Source organism: Salminus brasiliensis, chromosome 19, assembly GCF_030463535.1.
Source record: "Salminus brasiliensis chromosome 19, fSalBra1.hap2, whole genome shotgun sequence".
In the NCBI taxonomy this organism is placed as follows: domain Eukaryota; kingdom Metazoa; phylum Chordata; class Actinopteri; order Characiformes; family Bryconidae; genus Salminus; species Salminus brasiliensis.
This window is the reverse complement of record NC_132896.1, coordinates 15,488,488-15,514,814: the sequence shown is the minus strand read 5'-3', so window position 1 is coordinate 15,514,814 and position 26,327 is coordinate 15,488,488. Positions and strand designations below refer to the sequence as shown.

General features: G+C 42.2%; 1 protein-coding gene across 2 annotated transcripts in view; it reads left to right on the top strand.

The window, feature by feature from the left end:
- gpc3 (glypican 3) overlaps positions 1–26,327 on the top strand; it is a 225,174-nt gene that overhangs the window by 180,713 nt on the left and 18,134 nt on the right. Inside the window, exons 7-8 of one of the 2 annotated variants that reach the window (XM_072662854.1) lie at positions 8,068–8,272; positions 16,134–16,202. In XM_072662854.1, the coding sequence (XP_072518955.1) occupies positions 8,068–8,272; positions 16,134–16,162 (234 nt within the window). In that variant the 3' untranslated portion in view covers positions 16,163–16,202. Of the gene's footprint in view, positions 1–8,067; positions 8,273–16,133; positions 16,203–26,327 lie in introns of those variants that run through there. The other variant, XM_072662855.1, reaches the window with a different exon arrangement.

The window sequence follows — 26,327 nt, the reverse complement described above, 5'->3', positions numbered from 1 at the left end:
TGTTGAGGTCTAGGGACTGTGAGGACTATTCCGAAAGCTTCAGTTTGTGTGTGTCTTTTCAGGTAGTCCATGGTGGTTTTGAGGGACATTTTGGATCATTATCCTGTCATTGAAACAATCCTCCTTTCAACTTCAGCCTTTTAACAGATGGCTTGACATTTGCCTCCAGAGTTTGCTGGTGCTTTATATACATTCTGTACATTCTTCCCTCCACCCTTTCAACATTGTCAGTGCCACTGGCAGCAACACAATCCCAAAGCATGATAGCCCCACCTCCATGTTTACAGTTGGTAAGGTGTTCCTTTTTTCTTCAAACATACCTTTGTGGAGGTGGCTAAAGCTTTCTCTTTTGACTTCATCAGTCCACGCCACTTGTTTCCAAAACTCATCTGTCCTGGTCTATATCATGCTTAAAACTTCACCCGATTTTTTTAGGAACATATGAACACCTACGCATCCATGCAGTTACCTATTCAGTCTGATTACTGTCTACAGTGCAGTGGAAAATGAAATCATGCAAATATGGGCCAGCAGGTTTCTGTAATCACACCAAAAATGTTCAGAATGGGTAATGTCACAGTGACCATCAGAATGGGGAAATGGGGATGATCTGTGATCTGTGATTTTGTGTTTGTTGTGATTGTCGCTGCCGGACAGGCTGGTTTAAGTATTTCTGAACTGATCTCTGGGGATTTTCAGCTCAATAGTCTGCAGAGTTTACTCAGACTGATTTAATAAAGAAAAAGGTTTATGTATGTGTGGATGAATGTGTGGATGTTTAGACACGTCATCAAACACTTTAATGAGGAGTGTTCAGTTTTCCTTTACATAGGCTCTTTAAAACCCAGCTTCACTTTCTTCAGTTTACTTAGCTGTAATCTCCCCACCACACACGTCCACGTGGTCCTGGTATCATGTAGGGAGGCCTCGTTCACATTCTGACCCTATTTGGGTTTAATTTCAGCAGGACGCATGCACACACACACAAACATACACACAAGCTAACATGCTGTTAGAAGATGCACGGGACCAAACCACAGGCCTTATCAGAAAACCCCGAGGGAGCTGTTCACTCAGGGCCCTCTGCAACCTTCTGCTGCTCATCCGCCGCCTCCATGCTGTGTGTTGTGGTTACGAGAGTGGGGGAAACAAAAAAGGAAAAAAAAACATGCCTGCTCATGCCAGAGAACAAGGAGCTGCACTAGGCTCTCACTCAGATGTTACTGTAAACAGAGGTTTTGTTTGAGGTGGAGACACTGTGATTATTAGCTGGAGAGGGAGACGCAGGGGAGTGGGGTTGGGATCGTGGGAGTGGTTAAAGTGGCAGTTTTGCCAAAAAAAAAAAAAATATATATATATATACTTTGTAAATTAACCAAGAAATGTTTTGAGTCTGGCATTTCTTCTTTTTTACTTTTGAATTGGAGCTATGAGGCTAATATAAATAAACAAATAATTAAAGCTTAGGGACTTAGGACTTAGTAACATCCCCTCTGGCAGATTCCAAACACTTTTTGTAGCAGCTAGAAGTCTTGTAGTTGGATTTCTTTACCTGCTATTCTTAGCTGAAGGCCTTTAGTTCTGAGATATGTTTTGGTTTGTCTTGCTGCACAGCTTGTTCATGGACTATCCACACATTTTCTCTGGTGTTTAGGTCAGTTAGGTCAGTTAGCTTCAGTTTGAGGGACATTTTGGATCATTATCCTGTTGTAGAAACAGTCCTCTTGTCAGCTTTGTCCTTTTAACAGATGGTTTTTCATTTGCATCCTGGATTTGCTGGTATTTTATGGAATCCATTCTTCCCTCCACCAGTGCCACTTGCAGTAACACAACCCCAAAGCATGATAGCTCCGCACAGTTGGCAAGGTGTTCTTTTCATGAAATGACACCCAATCATTCCTGCGAATATCTAATGTATTAAGCCCATCATGCGGCCGCAGTGCAGTGTAAAAAAGCATTTACTCCATTTAATGATGCAATAAAGAATGTAGTGAGCAGCCATTCTGGCTTCTGGAAAGGCCTTGTTGATGAGAGAGGACAACAGAAAATGAACAGAGTGGTTCGAGTGGTAGAAATGCTACTGTAACTCAGTTATTCTCTTTGTACTCACAACACGTAGAACCAGATGGGCTACAACAGCAGAAAGCATCAGGTTACACATTTTATTCAGCCAAGAACAGAAGTCTGAGGTTGCAGTGGGCACATGCTCACCAAACCCTGGACAGATTTCTGCTGAGGCACACAGATTTAGTGACAACAGTGTCAACAGTCCAGGCTGATGAAGGTGGTGTAGTGGGGTGGGTAGTGTATTCTTGGCACACTTTGGGCCTCTTAACACCAATCAATCATCGCTTGAATGCCGCAGCTTGTTTGAGTATTGTTGCTGACCATGTGTGTCCCTTCATGACCACACTTTACCCATCTTCTAATGACTAACTCCCGCCTGATAATGCACCGTGTCACAAAGCAAAAGTCGTCTCCCGCTGGTTTCATGAACATGACAATGGGTTCCATGTTCTTCAGTGGTTCTCCCAGTCACCGGATTTGAATCCAGTAGAACACCTTTGGGATGTAATAGAACAGGGGATTCAGGAACCTGAAAAATCGATGGGATTCGCGTGATGCAATCATGTCAACATGGACCAGAATCCAGCAGGATTAAATGCTCTGAGGTTGTAGGCCGCAGTGGGCCCGTGGTCACTCCGTCTGGCCTCCATTGAGCAATCAACCACATTGCTGCCCTTTGAGTGGGACCTCTCGCTGAGTTTTCCTTTGTGACTTGTTGCTGTGGGAGGGGAGGGTGGTGCGGCTGGGCAGACGCGCTGATTGCATGTTTTGTGTTCTTCAACAGCGCTGCATTCCACAGGATCCACGCGGCTCATGGCTGCAGACCGCAAAGAGAAAGGAGGGGCAGTAGGGGGCTGATTTTTATTTAGTGTTTTTTTTTCTCCTCGCATATGTGGCGCGTTCTTGATTTTTCTCAGGCATGTTTTCATTTATTTGCCTCTTCCACGCTTCCTCTTGCCTCGTTGCATTGGTTTTGTGTGTATGTGTGTGTGTGTGTACGCGAGAGCAAATTTTTATGAGAGAGGATACCAGAGTAAGGAAGCTTTTTCCTCTTGTGGTGACTCTGAGGCTCTTTTTGAGGTCGGCTGCTTGGAGTACAACGTCACTATCTCCCCAAGCATCCAGTGTCACCACAGTGTCTGTGTGCGCGGCACGTGTACGTTCGTGGGGAGGTACAAACACACATGCCAGTGTGTTGATGGGCTCCATCAGTGCATCCTAGCCTTCAGACCTCCTCCAAGCCTAGGTGGATTTTCATGCCTTCTCCACTCAATTCCAGATGTCCTCCAGCACGACTCTCGCTCCTTCTTCATGACTTTTATGCCTTCAGACTTACATTTGTTTTGTGAGATAACATGGCTGCAACCACCTTCAGGAAAAAATCCGGAGCCCTTGGCAGAAGGCCTCCGGGACATGCGGCACACACTAAAAGGCTGTTAAAATGAGAGGAAGGATGCCTTGAAGGAGTGGGTTGGTTGAAAAATGATATTTACCTGAGTTCCCCTTACACTAATTGTCAATCAGTCATGACACATTTGTTTTCCAAAGTATAGTTTTGCATTAGAGCAACAAGGCTAATGAAGCTAAAGCACATCACAGTCTCTAATTATTAAGTAATATCAACTGGATTTAGAGTAGTTTCTGACACTGTGCAATTATGTAGCAGCCGCCTATTGGTACTATCAATTAACCCTCATCTAGCACTAGCAATGCTCCCGACACCAGAAGGTAAGGACTTAAAGCACGTCTTCTCAGGTACATGCCAAGGAAAGCACTAGGTCTCCAGCTCCACTGCACAAGCTAAAGGACGCCTGTGCCAATCAACATCGCTGAAGACTGATGAAGGAAGAGAGAGCTCCATCTACCCACCTGGAGAGAGCATGGCCAGTTATGCTCTCTCATACTCCTGCCATTGATGGCGAAGCAGCATGGCTCAGGATTCAAACTCGCGACCCCAGGGCCATAATGGTAGTGTATTTAACCACTGAGCCACTTAATGGTAAATGGTTTGATGTGAACACAGGCTCTCGTCACACTCTCGCTGGATCTGAGCCCATACTATACAGTTGTATGAGTAGTGCAGCAATGAGTCGAAATATACTGTGCTGTGTGGCACTGATTGCATCAGGCCGGTGAGCTAAGCTAACAGGTTCATTTTGGGCTCTCTGTCAGATTCCTTCTTACCTTACAATGTAGCTTAGGTTGTCATCCTCACAAGTTAGCCTTCAGATTACAAATGGGTAAGTTAGACATATTTTTTAGATCGTACACCAACATAAACTAAAGTGTTGACTCGAATGCTAGGCTAAATGCTGAGGAAGTAGCTTTTCGTTCGCCTCCTTTTACAGGTGAAATGCTGCAGTCGTGCTGTGTGTTGTGCTGGTCTGCTGTCTTCTGAAGTAGCTCACGTTAATGTTATATCCCTGTGTTGATTTGGATTAGCCACGCTAGGAAAGGCAGGGCAGCAGAAACGGGTTAATTTGATCTTATTAAGACTATAAAATGTCACGCAATCCACTTTCTGCTTCACCTCAGAACTTTAGCAGACATGAGTTTGTTTAATTTGCTTATTTATATGAGCTTTTATTTTTATAACAATGTTTCTGCATTACTTTAGGACTACATCATCATCTCTACAGCATACATTTGTGAAATCCTGCTTTAATGGGAGGCAAAATTGCATGCAAGCGAAGACTACTCTGCTAGGCACACGTTTCAGTGATAACAGCCAGCTTATCTTTGACGTTAGGGCTGTGTGGTTGCAAAGCCTGAGCATTACTGGTGCAAGTATCCTGCTAATGTCCCATGTGTTGAGTGTTAAAGGTGCTAAATTAACCAGTGTCGCCTACATTAGCCTTGCAGCCACCAAAAAACGTCAGACACCAAACAAGTCTTGACTATATTTGATGTAGGTGAAAAAATGTGTAAATTAGATTTTCCACAGAACTGAGGACTCGTTCTTCTTTCCCTTAATGACCCATTCCTCAGAAAACAAGTTCAGGGACAAAAAGGATGAAGTTGAGGTTTCATTCTCTTGCATAAAGAGGAGAACTGAAGCGCAGTTTATCTAGGTGGCTCCTCTGTAGGTGTCCTTCCAGCTTTTAGGCCTGATCTTGTTCATGCCTTCTTTCCTCGCTACGAAACTGTTCTGGTGTCAGTGAGCGCTGGTGAGCAGCCTGCTTAAAAGAATCAGTGTTTTTCATCATTTTCTTTCTCCAGCACGGTTTAACTGCTTATGGAGAGAGAGAGAGCGAGTGAGAGAGAGAGAGAGAGCTGTGTATGGCTTCAGTATCTTGGGCCTGAATGGAGGCCTGTGTGGGACTTTTGGTGGAACATGCTGTACGCCTGTCCTCACTGACCTCTGGAAAATAAACCGCTGTTAAAATCACCCAGAATCGGACGGAATGGTTCACAGGATGAAGTTGTTTGGCTTCTCGTTGATGTAATTTGATGATTATCGCTCTCTGGTTTTCACCCGATTGCGGTCCCTGTCCCGGTCATGGGCCACAGCTTCCAGAGTTTGTTTCCGACTAAAGCTGTCCAGAGCACGGCCCATCTGAACTTAATTTTCTCCTGTAGACAAAAACAACACAAAAAAACAACCCAACAACAAACACATGCTTGCGTCCGCGCATCGGAAGGAAATCAATAAAAGAGGGAGAGAGTGGAAGACGGAATGGAGACATGAAAGGAACAGCAGAAGGCTTGGAATTTTGAGCAATTTACTTTGGCAGGCCATAGAATTTGTTTGTTATAGAAAACTCATTCAACATCCCCCCCCTCTCATTTTCCCATGTTACCATTCCTGGTACAAAGACATGAACTCTCTTTCATTTAGTCCTGGCATGACTTAAAAGAATATTATCTGATTCATCAAGCAGTAAATGAATACTGTATGTATTACAATTTCCATAACAGACACCTATTCATCCTGCAGTATTGGGCTATCCAAATGATCGGAAATGCAGGAAATTTTATGTGAATGGCCATTAAAGAATGCAGAATGCCATTAGGTTGGCTTTTACATGAAACAGGAACACCCCCCCCCCCCTTATTAAAAAAGGCATATGGAACTATACAGCTCTTAGAGAACTCTTAGCAAAATCAAACTTTCTGCAGAGCGGAGCAGCTTGGCACACTCTGGGAATTCTCTGAAGTTTTGAAGAAATAAATTCATACTTTGGGCCAGATTCATAAAACACGGCATGCATATCACCCTGTCTCCCTGTGATATTTATACCCTATTAACCCCTTAAACTCCTCAGAACCATTGGTGGTTCCTGGCTTTTTTCCCTCTTTGTTATAACGTAGGAACAACTCAGGCAGTTTGCATTGCTTTGCAGGTAGTCACTGATTAGTAATTCTCAGGGTGTAATACAAATCACATTATTCTGCAAAATATGTGGCAAACAACATCAAAGAAAGCAATAACTTCCAACCATAGTCAACAAAGTCAGCTAAATGAGGAAGAAAGTGAAAGTAAAAACATGGAGACCAGATATACAGGTAAATTTTAGTGCTTGATGTTGATGAAAAGCATCCCCATAGCATGAGGGTGCCACCACCATGTTTTACTGCGGGGATTTTTCAGAGTGATGAGCAGTGCCAAACATAGCACTTTGCTCTAAGGCCACAAAAAATGTTTCGAGTCATCATGCCAGAGAACATTTTCCACATGTTTTCTGGGTTCCCAACATGACTTTTGACAAACTCCAAACAACATTTCATCACCTTCTTTCCCCCCCCCCCCCCGTAATGGCTTTCTTCCAGAATGCTTTTTGGAGTCTCTAGGCTGTTGCTGTCCTGTGAATGCTTTTACCCCTCTGTGCCGTGGATCTGACTAATGCCTTCTGCATCAAGTCACTGACCTTTAGTAGATGGCCTAACCAACTCTGGGGAAATGATGAAATGGGTGTATTCATAACAAAATGTCAATTTTAAGATGATACATTCACTCAGGTCTGTCCAGATGTTTGATAGCTTGTGCAGTTGTGTGAATATTTACTGCGTTTGTTAGCGTTTGTGTAACGTTTCATCCACCCAGGTAATTATGCAAGTGTAGCAAGGGCACATGTAGTGCTAGAGGTATTGGCAGTACTTCTCTACAGGAACTGTGTGCATTTGCATATATGTGTCAGCAATGGGTGCAACTTAAAGTAACATTTGGAAATATGCACCTCCAGTGTATGTGATCATGTGGAGATGGTTGCAGTGTTACCTCCTGCACAGGACCAACCACACATATTTTAGTAATATAATTTTTAACAAAATATGAAGTATTCTATTATACTGTGTTTTATACTGTATGTTTTATAATACATGTGTATGTAGCAACGTGTTAGAGGAATAACCATATTTAATGAATGAACTTCAGAGCAGAAACTTCGGGAGTGGGAAATTTGAGCTTCTTATAAGCATGTGAAGACAGTACAAATAACATAAACCTATAGTTCATTTCATTTCGGACAGGATGCAGGTGGCCAGTTTCTACCATAATGAAATCTAAACTCATAACTAAATTCAATAATGAGCTCGCAGCACGCAAGTCATTTGTGTTGTCTTGCTCATGTGTTCAGATCGCACAGATAGACCCGCTCCAAAAAGTTCCATGTGCCAACAACAACATCAGTGTCACAACATGCTCGGAAGATTCGGCTCCAGTCAACAAATTACACATTGCTGCCTAAACCGCAGCTAAATGACAGTTATTTCACAGCAGCAATTATATATTGGGCAGAGAAATTAATGATAACCCAATGGAGCTATGATTATTGATTTTTTTTTTTCTGAAAGAAGTCCCTTATTAAGAGCTCACTTGCCAATTCTGTGGGATCTGTCCAATATGGGTCTACAAGCGGTGAATATCCAAGCTGATACATACATCTAATGTGAAATGTAGGCCTTGCAGTAGCAGCGCTGGTTTGTTGTAGTAGTATAAGCAGCAGAAACAGTTGCCTGGTTGGATCTTAACTGAGGCTCTTTTACATTCCCTGGCTCCAGCTGTTACGGATGGTGACGACACCAGAGAAGCGATGGAAGGCTCGGCCAGGAGGGGGCGCTGCGAGAAGAGATCCGAAACGACAGAACCAAGGCATGGAAGATGAGGAGGGTCTAGAGAGTGGTGACTGCGACGATGAGGACGAGTGCACTGGAGTTTCAGGACTTGGACCACCCCCACGCCGTAAACGCTTGCGCATCTTTGCAGGTCAGTCATACACACTACTGGATTTCTATACCTATTGGAGAATCATTGTTGATGCTTTATATTGTTGTCAGATGTAAAGCACATGAGTGAATTTGGCTGTTACTCACTGACTTGCTCACCTACTTACTCACATTTAGCAGGCTGACGATTGTCCACCAGTATGACACTTTGTGTCTTAGTTGTTTCATTCACATTTGTTGGGATATTATGTTTATTATAGTTCTATATTGACGGCACATCTCCTGCATCTCATATTACATTAAGGGAAAAAAGCTTTTAAACTTAATGTGTCAGTCAGTTCAGGTTCAGCTTTGGCGAGTAGTCTAACCGGGTATTGTTGTGTCTTGTTGTGCCCTCTCAGTGCAATGTGCTCTTGGTAGCTTTTAGCCTTGCGAGGATCTCCATCAGCGAGGACCAAGACTGTTGCAGGACAGTTTTGAAATTGCTTTTGGAATTGGCTCATTTTCCAGCTGTGTTTTGGTCATGCCAGACTTTCTTTTAAAAGGGGACACATCAGTGTTTGAGGTTCATTGTTTGTCAGTTTGTCAGTTTTGTGTGTCAAACCCCTAATTATTCAATGATTTCAAGAGAAATACAGTTTGACATTCTAGGGCCCCTTTTTTATGTCGGTCCTTGAGAAATGTGTTCTGAAATGATTGTCAATGTTAATTGAGACTAAACTTAAAGCTAAATAAGAACAGAAAGATTCTACCTGGGAGAAGAACAACATTCCAGCCAGTACTAGAGTCCCAGAGTAAAAGTACAAGTGCTCTGTCAGAAAAGTTGAGTAGAAGTAGAAGTGTTCTTTAAACAACATACTTAAATGGAAGTACTAAAGAATTCAACATATTTGTACTTAAGTATTGCAAGTAGTTTATTCTAAAATGTACTACTTAAGTGCTAAAAGGATTGTGTGAAAGCAGTCAAAAGTTTGAACATCATCGTTTGTATTATTTTCAATGCTTAGACTTAAGAACTGTCACAATTACATTGGCTGTAGTACAAGGAGAGGAATGTAGAAGACAGAGTACATGAACATGGAGTCTTCAATTAACTCTCTAAACAAACTCGCCCAAAAGAAAGGCTGAACAGAACTGACTCAACCTGACACATACAAGTGTTTCGTATGTAAAAACAAGTGAGGAGAGCAGCTTAAAACACCCATTAGGCCTCATACAAGTTTTTGAAGGTGGTGAAGATGAAGGTGGTGTTTCTTCTGGTGGTCCCTCCATCTCTGAATAAACTAACAAAGCTCTAGCGTTAGTGTCCTCACTGCAGCAGCTTGTTGTGCATTAATGTTGAGGAGGCTTCATCAACCACTCTGGCGCTGTCAGTGTGGGTTTGAAATGATTCGTAATATTAATAATATTTGTTTGTAACGAGTAACGATGCAGAGTAAAAGTATTAAACTCATCCAAAATATGTAGTGAAGTAAAAGTGGAAGTAGGAGAAAGAATACTACTCCAGTAGATACAGATGCAGCATTTTAGTACTTAAGTATAGTAGTGAAGTAGTTCTACTTCAATACTGTACATTTCTGATTCCAGGCTAGGCTTGAATGCTACGCTGTTAAAAGTATAAGATCCTTGAGGAACCTTTGGAGGTTCTTCAGTTTAAACCTGGGGAGGAACCTCTTAAGGTGCTTTGAGTGGCAAGTGTACTTTCACCTACTATTGCTCCTATTTTCAGACTATTCTGTGCAGTTTTGCTACCGTTCTACAATAATCCAGTGACCACACCTTAGTAGGTGTCTATACATCCAATTGAAATATCTTAAATGTGCATTGAGTAATACTGCGCTAATCACTTTTCTCATGGCAGGATGATTGAGCCACTCTGACTCCTACTATGTGTCTGCTAACTGCTGTTGTTTTTGCCAAGTGGTAAGGGAAAGTTGAGGTTTATGTGTGTGTGTGTGTGTGTGTGTGTGTGTGTGTGTGTGTGTGTGAGAGAGAGTTTTTTTAAGCAACCATCAGCATAGCATGTCAGTCATGGTAACCTCAAGAATCTTGTAGCTTCAGCATTTAATTAACTGGTAAACATTGTGTATATATTATTTAGACTTCAGGCTAATTTTAGCTGTAGCCACCCCAATTACATGGGCAGTGGGTACTTCTTCTTTATCAGTGACCTCTTGACCTCCTTGTTGTCAGAGGGCACAAAACGGTGGAGAACGGGAGATGTTCGCTTTGATGCTACACAAAGAGCTACAGAACCAACAAACCGTACGAACGCAAAGAAACCAAACACAGGTGAAGAATAACAGTGGAGGGGCAGGAACAAGGAGTTTGATACTGGCTGACAAAGCCGGCCCAGCTGAACAAACACGGCCGAGGGAGTTGTCCTCCCGGCCATGTTGTTGTGGCAGAGACTCTGGGCGCTTTGGGCAGCGCCGGCAGAGGCCCCAGGGTGAGGCCAGGAATCCGCTCTGTCCGCTGCGCATGGAACGTCTGGACAAAGTGGATAATCAGCACCCGTGCTGAGGAAGCAGGCAGCAGTGCCGATCAAACTTGAGTTACAGTCAAGTGTTCTTTGAAACTTGAGGCGATCTGCAGCCGCCGGCAGCGTGCTACAGTTCACGCACATGTCCGCCCACCCCTGTTTGAGTAGATTTACTGCCTTAATTATTGAGAACGAAGGGAATGCCTTGCACTTGTTGGAGAACAGTTGATATAACATTCCTTGGATGGATATGTGGAAGACACACCTCTAATATACTGTATGTGAGAGTGTGCATGATGGGCATTTGTACTGCCACTCAAAATTTGGAATTTGGACGTTTATTTATTTTCAGTAATGACTGTTTTAACCCTTTAGCAAGCACCGTCTCCAAGTAGGATTTGCCATATGCTGGTCCCAAGTTAGTACAGTTCCACCACTGGGATTTGCCGTGGCCGGTTCCTGGTTAGTACAGTTCCAACAGTGGGATTTGCCATGGCTGGTGCCAGGTTAGTACGGCCCCAGCAGTGGGATTTGCCATGTCTGGTCCCAGGTTAGTACGGCCCCAGCAGTGGGATCTGCCGTGGCTGGTCCCAGGTTAGTACAGTCCCAGGTTAGTATGGTCCCACCAGTGGGATTTGCTGTGGCTTGTCCCAGGTTAGTACGGTCCCACCAGTGGGATTTGCTGTGGCTGGAATTTGAATATCTGGCATAGAAAGTTTAGCTTTGAATGTGACGCAACAATCCTTAGTTCCTCCAGTAAGATACAACACTACAACACTTCCAAAGCACAGCACCTGTGCTAACAATTTAAATCTGCCAGTTTTACTGGACACACCTGCTTGTTTAAGATCATTTACTCGTTTATATAAATTTAAAGACATAAACAGTGTGAGAAGTTTGCTGTATGCTTATCTCGCAGCATTAAATCTATAATCCACCTTAAAATAACACAGCAGTTATGTGCAGAAGCCCCATCTTCCACACCATTTAAGGTGAAACAGAACATTCCAGTCAAATGCTGGAGAATAAGTTGTGAGTGCAGCTTGTCACATAACCTTAGCATAACCTTTTGAACATCAAATTCAGCGATTTATGTGACTGTAAACAAACAGGGCTGCACTCAGTCACTTGAGTCACTGGAGTTCCTCTCCAGGCTTGTGCAGTAGTCATTAAAAGTGTCATTTTGTGTTGAATGTGGAGAAAGCACCTCTATTAGTTGTGTTGAGCTATTTAAACTGGTCTTGTTTGATTGGTTTATTGCAAGCAGCTGAGAGTTTGTACATTTTGTTAATAAACCTGATTCACAGTGGGAGTAAATAATTTAGATTGTAGCTGTATACTTTATTCACAATCAAATTGAGTTTATTGAAACTGAAATAAATGGAGCAGCTGCAGCCCAAAGGTTAGAGAAACGGGCCTGGGACCAAATTGTCTGGCTTGATCCCCAGGACTGGCCTCCACGGCTGATACACTCCTAAGCAAGGCATCTAACCCAATAACCAATTGCTGAGCTGGATGCCCACCACTCTGGGTGTTCTCACTGCCTTAATCAGTGGTGTGAGAGGTTAAATGTGGAGGTTGAGTTCCATTGTATTGTTGCGCAGTGGAAATGAAATGGGCTTAATCTTAATCTATTGATTCCAAAGTCTTGAATGGTGTTTTAAGAAATCCATAAGAGAACCTTTTTGTCAGTGTTTACATTTACATTAATCTTAGTCTTTTAACTAAAACATATATTAGTTTTAGTCACATTTTAGTACTTTTAGTTATTCTTAGTTGGTTGTGGGTTGAGAGGTCATATTTATCGCTAACTTTCCTAATCAATAGTGTAGAATGTTGATACATTTATTAACACATCTGAAATTATGGAAGAAATATGTCAGCTTTTTTTTACCATTTGCATTAATTTAGCTCAGTAAATTTAGTTTGATGTAAGATATTTGGCAGATATTCGTATTTTTTCCCTCCTAGGTTTCAAGACTGTATAACAAACAGGCTCCTTAATTCTGTGAACAGTTTACATTGTTTAAACAGTGTCCACACTTTAAAGATGGTCCCTTACAGTCTTCGGCGCCTGCTGCAGCAATTGTGGCTATTTTGATTAAATGTACTCCGTCAAATAGAAATATTGTGAATATAATGACTGTAGTTTTTTTCCTTATTCCTTTATTCGTTTAGAAATGTCATTTCAGACGTTGTTTATTAGCAACAGGAAGGATGACAGGCGAATATACAGTGTGGTAATGCTGGTTTGAACAGTCAGTATGTGCTGATCACTGGACAAATAGATAAACGTATTAAAAGGATTGTTTTCTTTGTCCGTCCTTCTTTTTAAATGTTACTTTTTGTTTTAGTTCCTAGTTTAGTTCCTGGTTCCTCCTGGTTATCACCAATAAAAAAAATAATTTTCCTACAATTAACTATTTAACCTCAAATCAGTCTGAATAACTTCCTTTTCAACCTTTGAATTATTCAGACATGCTTGAATATCACTGCTATTCCTTTTTAATTTCTTTAAAAGTGTGGTTAAAAGACCCTGTGGCCGTCCCTGATGAGGCAAGCACAGAGAACATACTGATTGGCCAGTAGCTGCCGATGACCCAGTAGAGTATGGGTGACCCTTGTGTTTTTCATCCCGGTTTTGGACAAGCGACGAGGGGGAGCCAGGGGCCAGCATGCCAAAGGTCATCTGCAGGCAGATTCTCTAATGGGAGGCCTGTCTGTGCCTGGTGCCAGGAGATGGACGACGGGGATCTGGTTTCACAAAGCTCTGCGGTGGGAAGAAAGGCCCAGTGCTGCCAGCACCATGGCCTGGGAGAGGTGACTGGCAAGTCAGCAACAAGGTGCGGACAGCCCGTGGCCTGGACTCGGACCCCCCTAAATCAAAGCTGTCAGCTGCCTGACCACATCAGGGATGTTCCGAATGATCCGGAATGATTGATCGATTGCAAGTCGCTCTGCTCCATCTAGCCCCAGCCCTCCCACCCGGTGTCCCGCTTTTCCCTCTCTACCCATGGAATTCATCTCCCCTCACCCCCCATACATTCCCTACAGCATTCCAGGCCAGTAGAGCTATTTCCAGGCCAGGCTGTGTATGTGTGTGTCCCTGCCCAGACCCCCAGTCATACATGCGGTCAGTGCTAGTGTCCTGTCTGGCTACTTCGTAACAGTCTCCAGTTTGGCAGATGGTCATGTGACTTCAGCATAAGCTATGCAGTTTAATTGAACAGGCTTTTCCCATTCACTCTTTTCTTACCACCGATCTAAAGCTGGCTTTAAGATGTGTAACAAAAGCTTCATTTTAAGCATACACTATATGGACAAAAGTATTGGGACACCTGGTCTGGGTTTTTCCTGCTTTTGGTGGAGTAGCTGTCTTTACTGTCCAGGAAGGGCTTTCTTCTAGATTTTGGAACATTGCTGTGAGGATTTGATTGATACATTCAGCGACGAGAGCATTAGTGAAGTCAGGATGTTGGATGATCACTGCCCCACCTCATCCTCAACTCCCCAACTCATGCCAACAGAACTGGGTGGAACAGCAAACACAGTTCCATTGCGCCACAGCTTAATGATGAGGGCTTTATATCCCTCTAGCCCATGCCTAGACATGCTGTGTGTGCACTTGCACATCTGTGTCAGCATTGGGTGCAACTCAAAGTAGCTGAATGCATTTATTAGAAGTGGTGTCCACAAACATTTGGACATATAGTGTATTTATGGTATTTCTAGTCACTCTGTTTGTCTTTTAAGGTAGTTTCATACCAGGATTATGGAAAATATTTACACTTAATACCATATAATATATGATTATTCTATCACTGGACTCCTTCAGGTCAGAGTGTTAGTGGAGCTTTGGATATTTGTGTGGATTATCTTGGCAGTATATACTGAAAATGAGTGTTTATGTACAGCTGTATGTCTCTGTTGATGTTTTTTTGCTGGGGAATAGGCAAAGCAGAGGTATACCTCATACATACGAGGCATCTCTATTATATACATAAGTGAAAAAGTATTCCTTACAACAGTAGGTTAGTTTATTATGAAACCATGCTTCTCATCTAACTAGTCACAGTTCTGTCACTCTGTGGCTTGTAAACATGATCTAATTTGTGTGTTTATTCAAGCAATCGGCTTATGAACATTTGCTGAAAACACACAAATGAAATCCAGAGTTGAAAATATCAGTTTCCATGTGTTTCGACTTCGTAGAAAAGATTGTGTACATACTAGAAGTGTTTGGTGAAGGAAAATCTGATTTACTGACGGCCTGGAACTACTGTAACCATAAACCTGAAGAAACTGAAGTGGACTCCAAATCTGGTGGCCAGTCGCCATCAAAGACTTCAGCCCTCCTCTCCTCTCCCTCTCTATCTGGATCTTTTTAGCTCCCTGTAATCTTCAGTATTATCTCCATACAGCAGAATGTCTGAGTGGGCTGGATAGCGTTAAGCTAAAAGTGAGAATTGCTCGGTAGGAGCAAGGCCGACTTCCTACTAAGCAGTCCTGACGTTTGGTTTAACTCTTTAAAGGAATACGCTAGAATTTTTTTTACCTGACCTCTGTCTGCTGCATCTGTAGCATATGGTCAGTTCCCATGTACAGTGATTCTGACAGGTTTCCGTCTGCTTCGTCGGCAAAGAACAGAAAAAACGTTGACTCAGGACATTTATAGCACAAGCCAATGAGCAAGTGCTTCAACACACAAACCTAGCCTTCATTTTACTTGTTTATTATTTTGTCTTTTTGGCCCTCAGCCAACCTCAGACATTGCATATGCCTCATTCATGCCCAACATTAGTCTTGATAAGATTTAACGTTTGACAGCAAACAATAACTATTAAAATGATTGGCGAAGGCCCCGTTGTCAGCTTAGGTCTTGTAACATCTGGACCCTCGCAGATCCTGCCGTACATGGATGCCAGAGGCGGAGCCTACCCCACGGGCAACCGGGCAAGACCAAACTGGAGGCAGTGGGGAGGAAGGATGGGAAAGACGAGATGGAGAGAGCAGAGTGGGCGTATAACTCACATTTTACTCTAAAGACTAGATTTGTTATGGATTTTTTATGTTAGCACTAGGCTAACGGCAGTGCATTTTTTTGGGTTGTTCTAGATTACATTTTGACAGGTTAAGCGTATAAGAAGGCATTAACATATGTATCTCTATATGTAATTATTTTACAGTAAATCTATCAGTAAAGACCCCTGTCAATGAGCCCAGCTGTTTTCCATTTCTAACAACTACTTGAATGCTGGTTAGGCTGCCAGATATATTCACAGGATTTCCAGGAGGCCTTGAATGGTGTTTCTTTTAGAACACTGGTCCTCCCCATTGGACAAATAACCAAAATGTAATTGTCCGGTTTCTCTGCCACTTCATAATGAACATAAAATACAGATATTTATTTCCTTCCCAGAAATCATCAGACCTTCTTTTAAGGCCTAGAAGACTCTGAGGGTTTCTCACTGCAGAAATTCATCTTCCCGAAGTGCCCTCTTCTTTTTGTTTCTTCATTCTGCACGGCTCTTGTGACAGGTCTTACCGTAGATTATCCTCGGAAAATCCTCAGCATCTTCTCTCTAAAGCAGAACAAAGTGTTCCGTTCTCTGCTGCATCTATTTTAAAGATCTGCCTCTCCGCTCACTTCATCAAGGCAAGAACCTGTCACTGGAGGCTCAAACTCACGTAAGCAGAGGACTTTCTGCAGGACTGGTAGAGCTCCTGACCACACCGCACAGCACGGTCTCTGTCAGATGAGCTCTTGTTATTTTCCAATTGCTCAGCAGACGTTCGGTCACTGTAAGTGCGGAGGAGTTTCTCTCTCTCTCTTTTTTTTTCCTCCCACTTCGAGGCTCTTTGGCCCTTTATCAGCAGGCAGAGGTTAGCAAAACACAGTGTGGAAATATGCCTGCAATGTGAAACATGCAGAGAGCCTGGGCCTGGGCCGAACCTCAGGCCTGCTACAAATTTACTCAGATACGGGGAGAGAGAGGAAGATTGATGGGGAGACAGAACAGGAGGAGTGAGAGACAGTGATGGACACCAGGAGCATGGCAGAAAGTGAGGATCTCCAAATAGGACTTAAAGCTTAAAGGAAGACTCTCAGAAGATTCTCAGTCTCCTCTTCTGTCGCCTTTGCAGCATCTTTCGTCTAGTAATTTCTACATGAAAAGCAATGTTTGCTCAAGATTTCCCCAGTTTTCTTAGTCATTTACAATTCTGACCCACTTAACTGCACAATGCTGTTAGTCCTGGGAGAGAGAAGCTTCTGTCATGTCACTTCCACAGCCTCTTTTTACGAACGCAACATTATTATTATTATTATAAACCTTGAACTCACTTGGAGGACCTGAACAACTGTGGCATCACCATGGATCAAACATGCAATCTCCTGCTTAGACGACTGCGCCACTCAGGAATCCACCCACAACCCAGTATATTTATAATAGTAGGGATCCAGTGATTTCTGGATTTAAAAAATGCATCTGTAATTTTAGAGTTCTTTTTTATTTAATGGACTCATGCATCTATTTAAGCTCTGCAAGTATTACAGTATTACATTATTACATTTTGTTACATTCTGTTGGTTAAATAAAAAAAAAAGGTTAAATTCATCCAACTCTACATGGAAAAATGTCCATGCCCAATCAGGATTCAGGATTTTTTTTCCTGTTGGCCCTTCACCCTCTCTGCTCCCCGGGTGCTGGAGTTGGCTGCCCACCGCTCTGGGTGTGTGTGTGTGTATGTGCTCACTGCCCCTAGTTTACTAATGTGTGTGTTCACTACCACAGATGGGTCAAATGCAGAGGACGCCTTTCATTAGTACAGTGACAAATACCTTTACATTCTGATTTACTGTGGGCGGGGTTAGTGTCTTCCAGAGTTTGCGACAGTCCCGTGCCAGGACTCTATACTACAACAGACACTTTACTCAAATTAAAATAGGTGTTTTTCATCATTTTTGATCATCTTTGTGGACTTTACTAAAGGTGTAGCTATAATAGTCATAGTTCATGACTGCTTCTAACACAGCATCAAAAAAGTCTCAGCCATCCAAAAAAAAAAAAAGAAAAGATCTCTTAACAAGAGACAACATCATAAATATAGGCAATATACTGTGTGTATATATATATATATATATATATATATATCTCAATTTATGATTTAACAGAATAATATTAATCAGTCTATTTCTAATATATAAAAATTATTGTTAGTTTTTGTATTATACAATAAAATATTACTGAAATTATGTTTGCTTATTTTAAGAAATGATGCTTGAAGGAAGTTCATTCTTCAAAATTGATGCAAAAAAGTGTCTATTACTGTCTACTGCTGTTTAACACCCCAAACCATAGTCTCATTATTCAGTTAATAATCTTAATTAAAAACTAAAAAAACCTTATGAATTATTTGGTAACCATTTAGTTTAGCAAGCAATGGACAGCCACAGGGTTCTGTTTTTGGGGTTTGTGAAATTGATGCCTACTGTGGCACTGTTGTTATGCCTAATGTTGCTATGAGAGTAACAAACTGAAGTGTGAGTCTACGTACCGGGTTTAATGGGTTTATAAGGTTGCGAGTTAAAAGGGGCCAACTTACAAAAACGCTCTGTATCATAACACTTCATACTCCATTAATACTTTGACCTGCAGAGCATCAATCCAGTTCTATCATAATTCCATATAATCAACTGTAAATGTTTTTCCATACTTTACTGAAAGAAGACTGATTACACACACACACACACACACACACACAGTTCACATATAGCTTTCTCTCCTTTTGAAATGTATGGACTATGTCCCAGCCTTGTTCCATTCTCAAGGCTGGAATGCTAATGTGCTCCATGTGGCACCTCTGACCTGCCGTACCTGATGGGTGAGGAGAGCGTTGCCCGGTTTCTATTACCGGCCAGACCAGCAACAGCAAGTGCCCAGCACAGCCGTAAACAGGCTGCATATGAGGCCAGTCTGCCCCATGGCATGCTCTGTTTGTGTGTGTGTGTGTGTGTGTGTGTGTGTGCTTAACAGTGTTTGGTGCGCAGATGTTAGGAGTGCAGTAGGCCAGGTGCCGACAGTTACAGACAGCACACGTGCCTAATATATTTCAAAGTACAATCATTCTCAAACATATGGAAGCAGAAAGGGCAGACCCAGTCAGGAAATGAGCAGCAATGAGTCTTTATTTAGTTTCTGTAACCAGACTGTAAATGTGTTCACCCAATCACACCACTACTCAGAAAACAAGATTAAGTAGGTCAGTGGACCATGTAATGTCCATACCTGTAATGGAAATGTCCAGTGTAAGGGCATTAAGGTCATTGTTTTCATGACTCAATGAACGCTCTAGGGTGGAGGGAGCAATTTGGTGATGTGCATGACACACATGGCTACAAGCCTATTGCTCAAATCCGGTTTTCTACTCAGATTTGATCTTTTTGACTTGGTGCTTCATATGTCTGTGGGTAAGTGGATGTACAGATCTGTCTGTATTGTGAACATAACCTGCACTCTGGCCCACACACACACACACATACATTCAAATCAGTGACGTCATGCAAGTGAACCACGTGAGTAATGAACAGCAACATAAGGCTAAATCCTGAATCACTCCCTCCTCCTTTGTGCGCTATGTAAATCAGAAAACCTGGCACCTAATTAGTTTCTCATTGTGTTGTTGGCTAATGTAAAGCAGCCGGCCTTCAGTTCTACCACTGAAGTCCTAACCAATAGAAGAGCTCGCTTGGCTGTTTTTACCACTAGAATAATAGATACCACTAGTTTAAAAAAAATATCCTGAGTGGACAAATTTTTAGCATTTCACCACATGTTCAGTAAATATCTGTGCACACGGACTGACTGTTTGTTAGCCCCATTGTACACTGTTTGGGCGCAGAAGCCCCCATTTTCATAACCTATGTAGTGCACTACATAAGGAGTAGAAAGACATATGAGGTTTTGCAAAAGCTGTGGTTAAGATAATTTGCCCTGAACAGCTCTCAGCTGTTCATTATTAGAAGAAAAAAAAACAACAAGAAGCACCACATGCATTCCGGTCAGACCATTTTCATTAAGGTTGCATGGTCAGGAATCTGATATGTGCTGCATATGAAAAGGGCTCAATGTAATTACACTTAGCTACATAAATACTTATCACCCATTATTGGTAATTTTTTGTACAGTTCCACTTTTATTAAACATTTCTGACTTTGCTCAATTTAAGCATTGTTACTTGGTTTCCTATTCATTTTCATAATTTTGCAAAATGTATTATTGACAAGGTTAGTTAAAATAACTCATATATTATTAAAATATAACATATAATATATATATAAGGTTAAGAGAGATTTCCACATTTTCTTTCTTTCTGCTTCTGGCTTTTACAAAATTCAATTTCAAAATGTTTTTCTCCAAATTAGGACAATCATTAAAATTATTAAAAGGAGATATGTGAAATAATAATTATTATAGCTCACCATTTGAAATACACATTAAAATGACAGAAATGATAAAATAAGTCATTTTTGTAAACTGACTTTTTATTTTTTAATACATTGTAATAAGTCTCTTTTTGTGTCACACTGTTGGAAATGGACAGCTCCTCCCATTTTTTTTTTTTTACTCCAGCCTGGTGGAGCAGCAACCCACATAGATAACATGCTGCACTGTACTGAGGTTCAGTAAATGTATGATTACATGCATTTTTATAATAATAATATTTCATGCGTATGCCACACTGGGTGACAAACAGTGTTTAGGCTCTCGCTGTTCTCCATTCTCCACTGTTCCATGCTGACGTTGTGGGTTTAGCCTGTGATACTAAATCCAATGAGCTATAACAAATAACAAAGAAAGACTTTGTTAGTGAGCCAGACTTGCTAGTTACCTAATTTAGCACCTGAAAGCAGACGTCTGCCGGATTCTTGATGGGTTTAAGTGGTAATGTGGTCTTCCACACTCTTTAATCCAGATCTAGTTACACTTGCTAAGCAGTGATCGGAAAGGAACCTTGCCTGGTAAGACCTGCAGACTTTAATGCGTTCTAAAGACATTGAACTATAGGAATATATATATATATATATATATATATATATATATATATAGGGACAAAACACATGAAATATTGTGTGTTTATTATAGAAATGGAACAGAACTGCTGTTGTCCATTGAACAAGTATTGTATCAATACTTATATAGTGTTAAGCCTTTGACCCAGAGCGAAACATTGCAAAACAGCAAAAAGTTAACATTGCCTTCAGCAAATAAGGCCTAGAGAAGAAAGATTGATGATGATTGTGTGGTAACTGCTTTCCTGTGGTAACAGAGAATCACTGTGGTGAATCTGACACTAGGCTAGAGAAGAATATGAGAAACTTATTATAAAGCAGAAGCATTAACCACTCTTACATTACCACATACACAGTACCACAATACATTCATTTCTTAATAGCCTTTATTCCAGCAAGCAGTAAAATGCAACATGATGTTTTACCCTCTGAGACATCTGCTTTCTGCAAGTGGCATGCTAGTGGTTTCTAGCTAGGAACATTACAAAATCCCTTATTCCGGCATTGTGCAGTCTGTAGCCCCGTAACAATAAAAAGCAGCACTAGCCCTGCATGTTGTCGGCCTAAAAAATGTCTTTTGTGGTAACATGTCATTGAACTGCTCTTACGCAACTTAACAAACAGATTAAAGAACAAAAGCAACATTTTACACAAGTTCAAACCTTCAGCCCTGCTCCACATTCTACACTGCAGTGAGCTTGTATGGCTTCTTTCAAACAGTTACTAGCTTTGTGCTCAAATGTTGCCAACAAGAACGAAAGCCTGTGCATGTTTTCCACAGCAATAAGAACATGGTAACACACAGAAAGCGCCTATTCTACATTCTGATCCATTTAACTGTGTAGCATGAACGTCCGATTTAAACCACAAAAAAATGCAGCCAGTTGATTTCCATTCCACCAGCAAAATGACCACTGTGGGGGGCAGTGGGAGGAGCTCATTCTTATTGTAAAGCCTCGATGCACAGCGTGTAAACTAGTACAAATATTAGTATGATACTAAAGTGGTGTGATACACATATATAAGCCTCTGCAACACACTTGATATGGAGTTGTGTTAGTGCACAACAATGTCAGCTTTACCTCAGCTGAAATAAAGATGATCTCCAAAAGTCTTTTTTTATCAAGGTTAGCGTATTATTTTTCTTTGACGGAGTGACCAAAAGGAAAGAGATTTGGCCTCTAAAACCCAAGATTGACCAGGGTTTTACATCTTAATTAGCTTGTTAGGGCTATGGTTTGTTTACCATCAGTATTGTGTAAGGTCAGGTGAAGCAAATTTCAAAGCTTCTCAAAGGCTGACCCAACCACCAGCGACCATGGGCTCCCCTGAGCAGCTGCATAGCACTCTGAAACCTAAAATAACACTAAAATAATGATTTCCACAAAGCAGAAGAAGACTTTGAGGAGATAGCAAAGTTCTTTCAGGTCGACGTTTCTTTGGTTTGTAATGTAGCTAGGAAGTGGCAGTTAATAGGAACAGTGGAGGTCCAGTTAAGGTCTGAGAGACCAAGAAAACATATGGGCCAGAATTCCCTTTCAGACATGTACTGTAACCCATAAGGTTTACTGACATTACCAGGAGGAGCTGTATTGTTTCTACGCAAATGTTCAAATTATTTGTACTACATATTACCTAGACTTTATCCTGCCAGCCTCTAGTACAAAGCCCGGCTAGTGTCCGGCTAGTGAGCCCATATGTGAATAGAGCAGATCATTTTCTGGAGAATTCACAATAGGTCAAGCTGTAGCAACATTTCCTGTAGTGAATGAAAATGGCTCTAGAAAGTACTGATCTTAGGATTTTAGGATTTAGTCCAGTGGTGGTGCACTGTTCTACTGTGCAGCAACTCCTGCATAAATGTGACCTTCATGAAAGAGTCATCAGAGGAGGACCATTCCTATGACAAAAGAGCAGTGCATGCAAGAAGGCCCAAGAACCTCACAGAACTGGAGGCCATTTTTGCAAGGCAGAACTGGTGGAAACCCCCAGACACCAATTCAAAGCTGGTTGAATGCCCGCTAACTGTATATTGGTGGTTGGCGGTTCCAGACACCTTTGTGCCGAAGCGTATGTCATGTTATATGGTGTTGGGTTTTCCTTCGAATTCTCGGCCGCCTGTAGTTTTTGGAGAAATGAAAGTGGCAGAGATGATACAGCGCAGTGTACCTGTAGTAACGCTTGACTCCGATTGGAGCTGGTTTACGGCCTGTAAGGAAAGTGAGATCATTAAACAGAAATGAAGCAGATGGGTTGTTTTCCCCTCGGGAGGAAGCTGCGGCGGCAACACCATCTCATCTGCAAATCATCCTGATCGCAGCGAGAGGAAGTTTGCCTTGATCCGGACCATTCTCTACAGCGCTCCCCTCACTTCTCCCTCAGCTTATAAACATCGGTCCCTCCCCACACTCACTCACTCTCTCGCTCTCTCTCCCACACACACACACACACACACACACACAGCTAACCACACGCACACACACAAACTTGCTGAAATAATGAGACTCAACCGCCATCTGTGTAAACAGCGTCTGGCTTGATGCGCAAGGCATGAGATGGATGGCCTCTATAGATGCTTTTAGGGTCCTTGCCGGTTCCCACTGTAACACATACAAGATGATTTCCCAGCGTTTAACCCCATAATCTCACACTGTTTCATATAATAGAGCTCTTTCAGAGACAGGCTGGAGAGACGGGGTGGTGGGAAAGCAGGCTGAAGTCTGACTTAGGCTTGTGTCGGGATGACAAAAAAAAAGAGGCCTAAACAAAACCCAATTTCACATAATCTAAAAGGGAGCCTGCTCTGCTCTGTTCTGAAGAGTAGAGTTCTGTGCTTCTCCCCAAAAAATGCGCTTGTTTGTTTAAGAGTTTTATTTACACGAGCGAGAGCATTTGACGTAGCAAATTGACTCCAGACGGCTTCCTGCGTTGTGTCTGTCAGCAGGGCTACAGTCCGCAGAGACGAGACCCTGGGGGGAAGGAGCTGCCACTCACCTACTGTGCCTGCGGAGAGCATGCAGTCTAACAGAACGAGAGCTGAAGTTGATGCGCGGTGCCTTTTAAAGCCATGGTTCAAGAAATAAATGTATGCAGTTTTCCCCTCACACACAATGCCGGTAGTTTGATGTCTTACAGTTTAGCACTGTAGCTACTACAGCCAATGGAAAGTAATAGTAATGGAAACATGGTTTATATATCCAAATGTTTGTGGACACCCCTATTAATCAATGCATTCGGCTACTATAAGTTTAACTCATTGCTGATGCTGAAGTACTCCCAACAGAACGAGACTCTCTGGAGCAGATAAACATGAACCTATTGGCAGCATGCTTAATGCCAGGCATGGGCTAGAGGGGTACAAAGCCCCCCAGCTTCGAGCTGTGGAGCAGTGGAACTGTGTTCTCTGGAATGATGGATGGTGCTTCATACAATACTTCGGGGATGAGGTGGGGTGGTGATCATCCAACATCCTGACCTCAGTAACGCTCTCGTCGCTAAATGCAATGAAATCCTCACTGCGATGCTCCAGAATCCAGTAGAAAGCCTTTCTTCTGGACAGTAGAGACTGTGTACTGTAGTGTTCCCTGTACGACAGACAACATGAGCTATAAAGAGCATTCTCTGAATTTGGTCTCTTTTTTGTAGGGGTCAGTTTGTGATGGAGTGCAAGAGACCACTGAAGCCAGCCAGTCTGTTTGAGATGATGTAACAAACAGTGATGCAGTGGAACTAGGCTAAACTGATGGCTATGTGGTTTCAAGCTAGCTTTGAGCTACAATATTTGTTATTAGCTTGTTAGTTACACTAGCCTTGTAGCTCCAGTGGCAGGCCAAAGCAGCTGGTCTTGACTGACTGACTTCCTTTAGGGTAAGGAAATGTGATCTTCGAAATGCCTCTTCCAGCATTTGGCCATTATTTCTTACTCAGCTCATTGAAACAAATAGAGGAATTCTGTTAGATAGAAATAGTCTGTAAGTATATAATGTAATTAACTACATAAATATGTAATTCCATGAAAATAATGTAATGTAATGTAAGAGAAATTATTTTGTATTGTGACGTGTTATGGCAGGTTAGGCCAGACACAGAGGGATGAACACTCGCAGAAATGGACTCAATGCAAGTGGAAACAGCTATTTGGCAAGAGCGGCTGGAGCGAGAGTCGTGGGTAAAACTTAGCAGATAGCGAGCGAACCTCGCCGAATACTTGAACCGCCAGGTGGCTTGCTCGTAAACAAGGGAGTCGAGCCGAAGCTGGCCTAAACACTTACATGGTCTGACACGGGGAACCTCTCGGGCTACCTCAAGGTTACAAACCATTTATCCAATTCTCGGTGAGGAGCTCTGTAGCCGAGCTCCTTAAGTACCCCCAGCCTCAGGTGCAGCACATTAACTAAACAAGATGTGATAAACCTGAATTGAACACATGAACATGAACAAAACACTGAATCGAACATACATGAACGCAAATGAACAAGAACCGAGTCCATGAATCAAAACCAGAACGGAAACGCAACCTGTGGGCGGCGGCTGGGGCTGGGGCTGGGGCTGACAACATGCAGATGAACCGCTACTGAAACAACTGTAAATTTTGACTGTTTTAAGAAAATAGTACAGTAAAAGCACTGACACTGATCCGTAAAATAAAGAGAAACCGAAGTTGATAGATGAGTCATGTGACTCTCAGGCTAACTCTTACTCCACCTATCCACATCCAGCCATTCTTTTCTTCTGTCCACTACACTGATCTGGCCTAACATCCGGGCAGTTTTACTCAACAAGTCGTACAGAAATAACTGCTAGATTTGTAATTCTTTACTCTTTTTTGTTTGTTTGTTTGTTTATTTGTTTGGTAAGTGATTCACGCAGCAAGCCCACATGATTTTGAAACCCCCCTCTTACCTCCTCTTTCTTAGTTTCTTTCCCTCTCTTCCACTGCCTCTTTCCCCTTCTCTCTCCCTCTCTTATGTCCTCAGCCAGGCTAATTAGTCAGGATCTAAAGTTCAGTGATATAAATACACGTGGTTAAATCTAATTGTGTCTGTATTTAGTGATTTAGCGTATTTAGCAGCATTATGACTGCCGCGCGTTGGTTTGGTCATCCTGCCTCGGACACCGGCGGGCCTTGCTCAAACCGAGCCATGCTAATTAATAGCTGTTGACTTGCATTTGACTCACAAAGGGGGCCATTGAGCGGGCGGTGGGGAATGTTGGCATGTGGCCCCGGTGGTCCAGCTTTAAGGGAAAAGAATCAATTATGCTGAAACGCATAGTCATACCTACTGCGTTAGACTGCTGGAGTCATTAGGAGAGACACACAGGCTTTCCTCTGAACGTCTTCTTTCTTCTCATCTCCTCTGTATCTCTGCACATTGGCGTGGAGGTGTGGAGTTGTAACATTTCTTTCTGTTATTCAGTACCTTTAAAAAATCAGTAATGTTATTTGTAGGTTTGTTCAGTTTACGCAATCATACACAAAGTGCCAATACAAATACATGGCAGTATTCAGAGTACACCACAACTCTGAGTGTACTTCTGAGA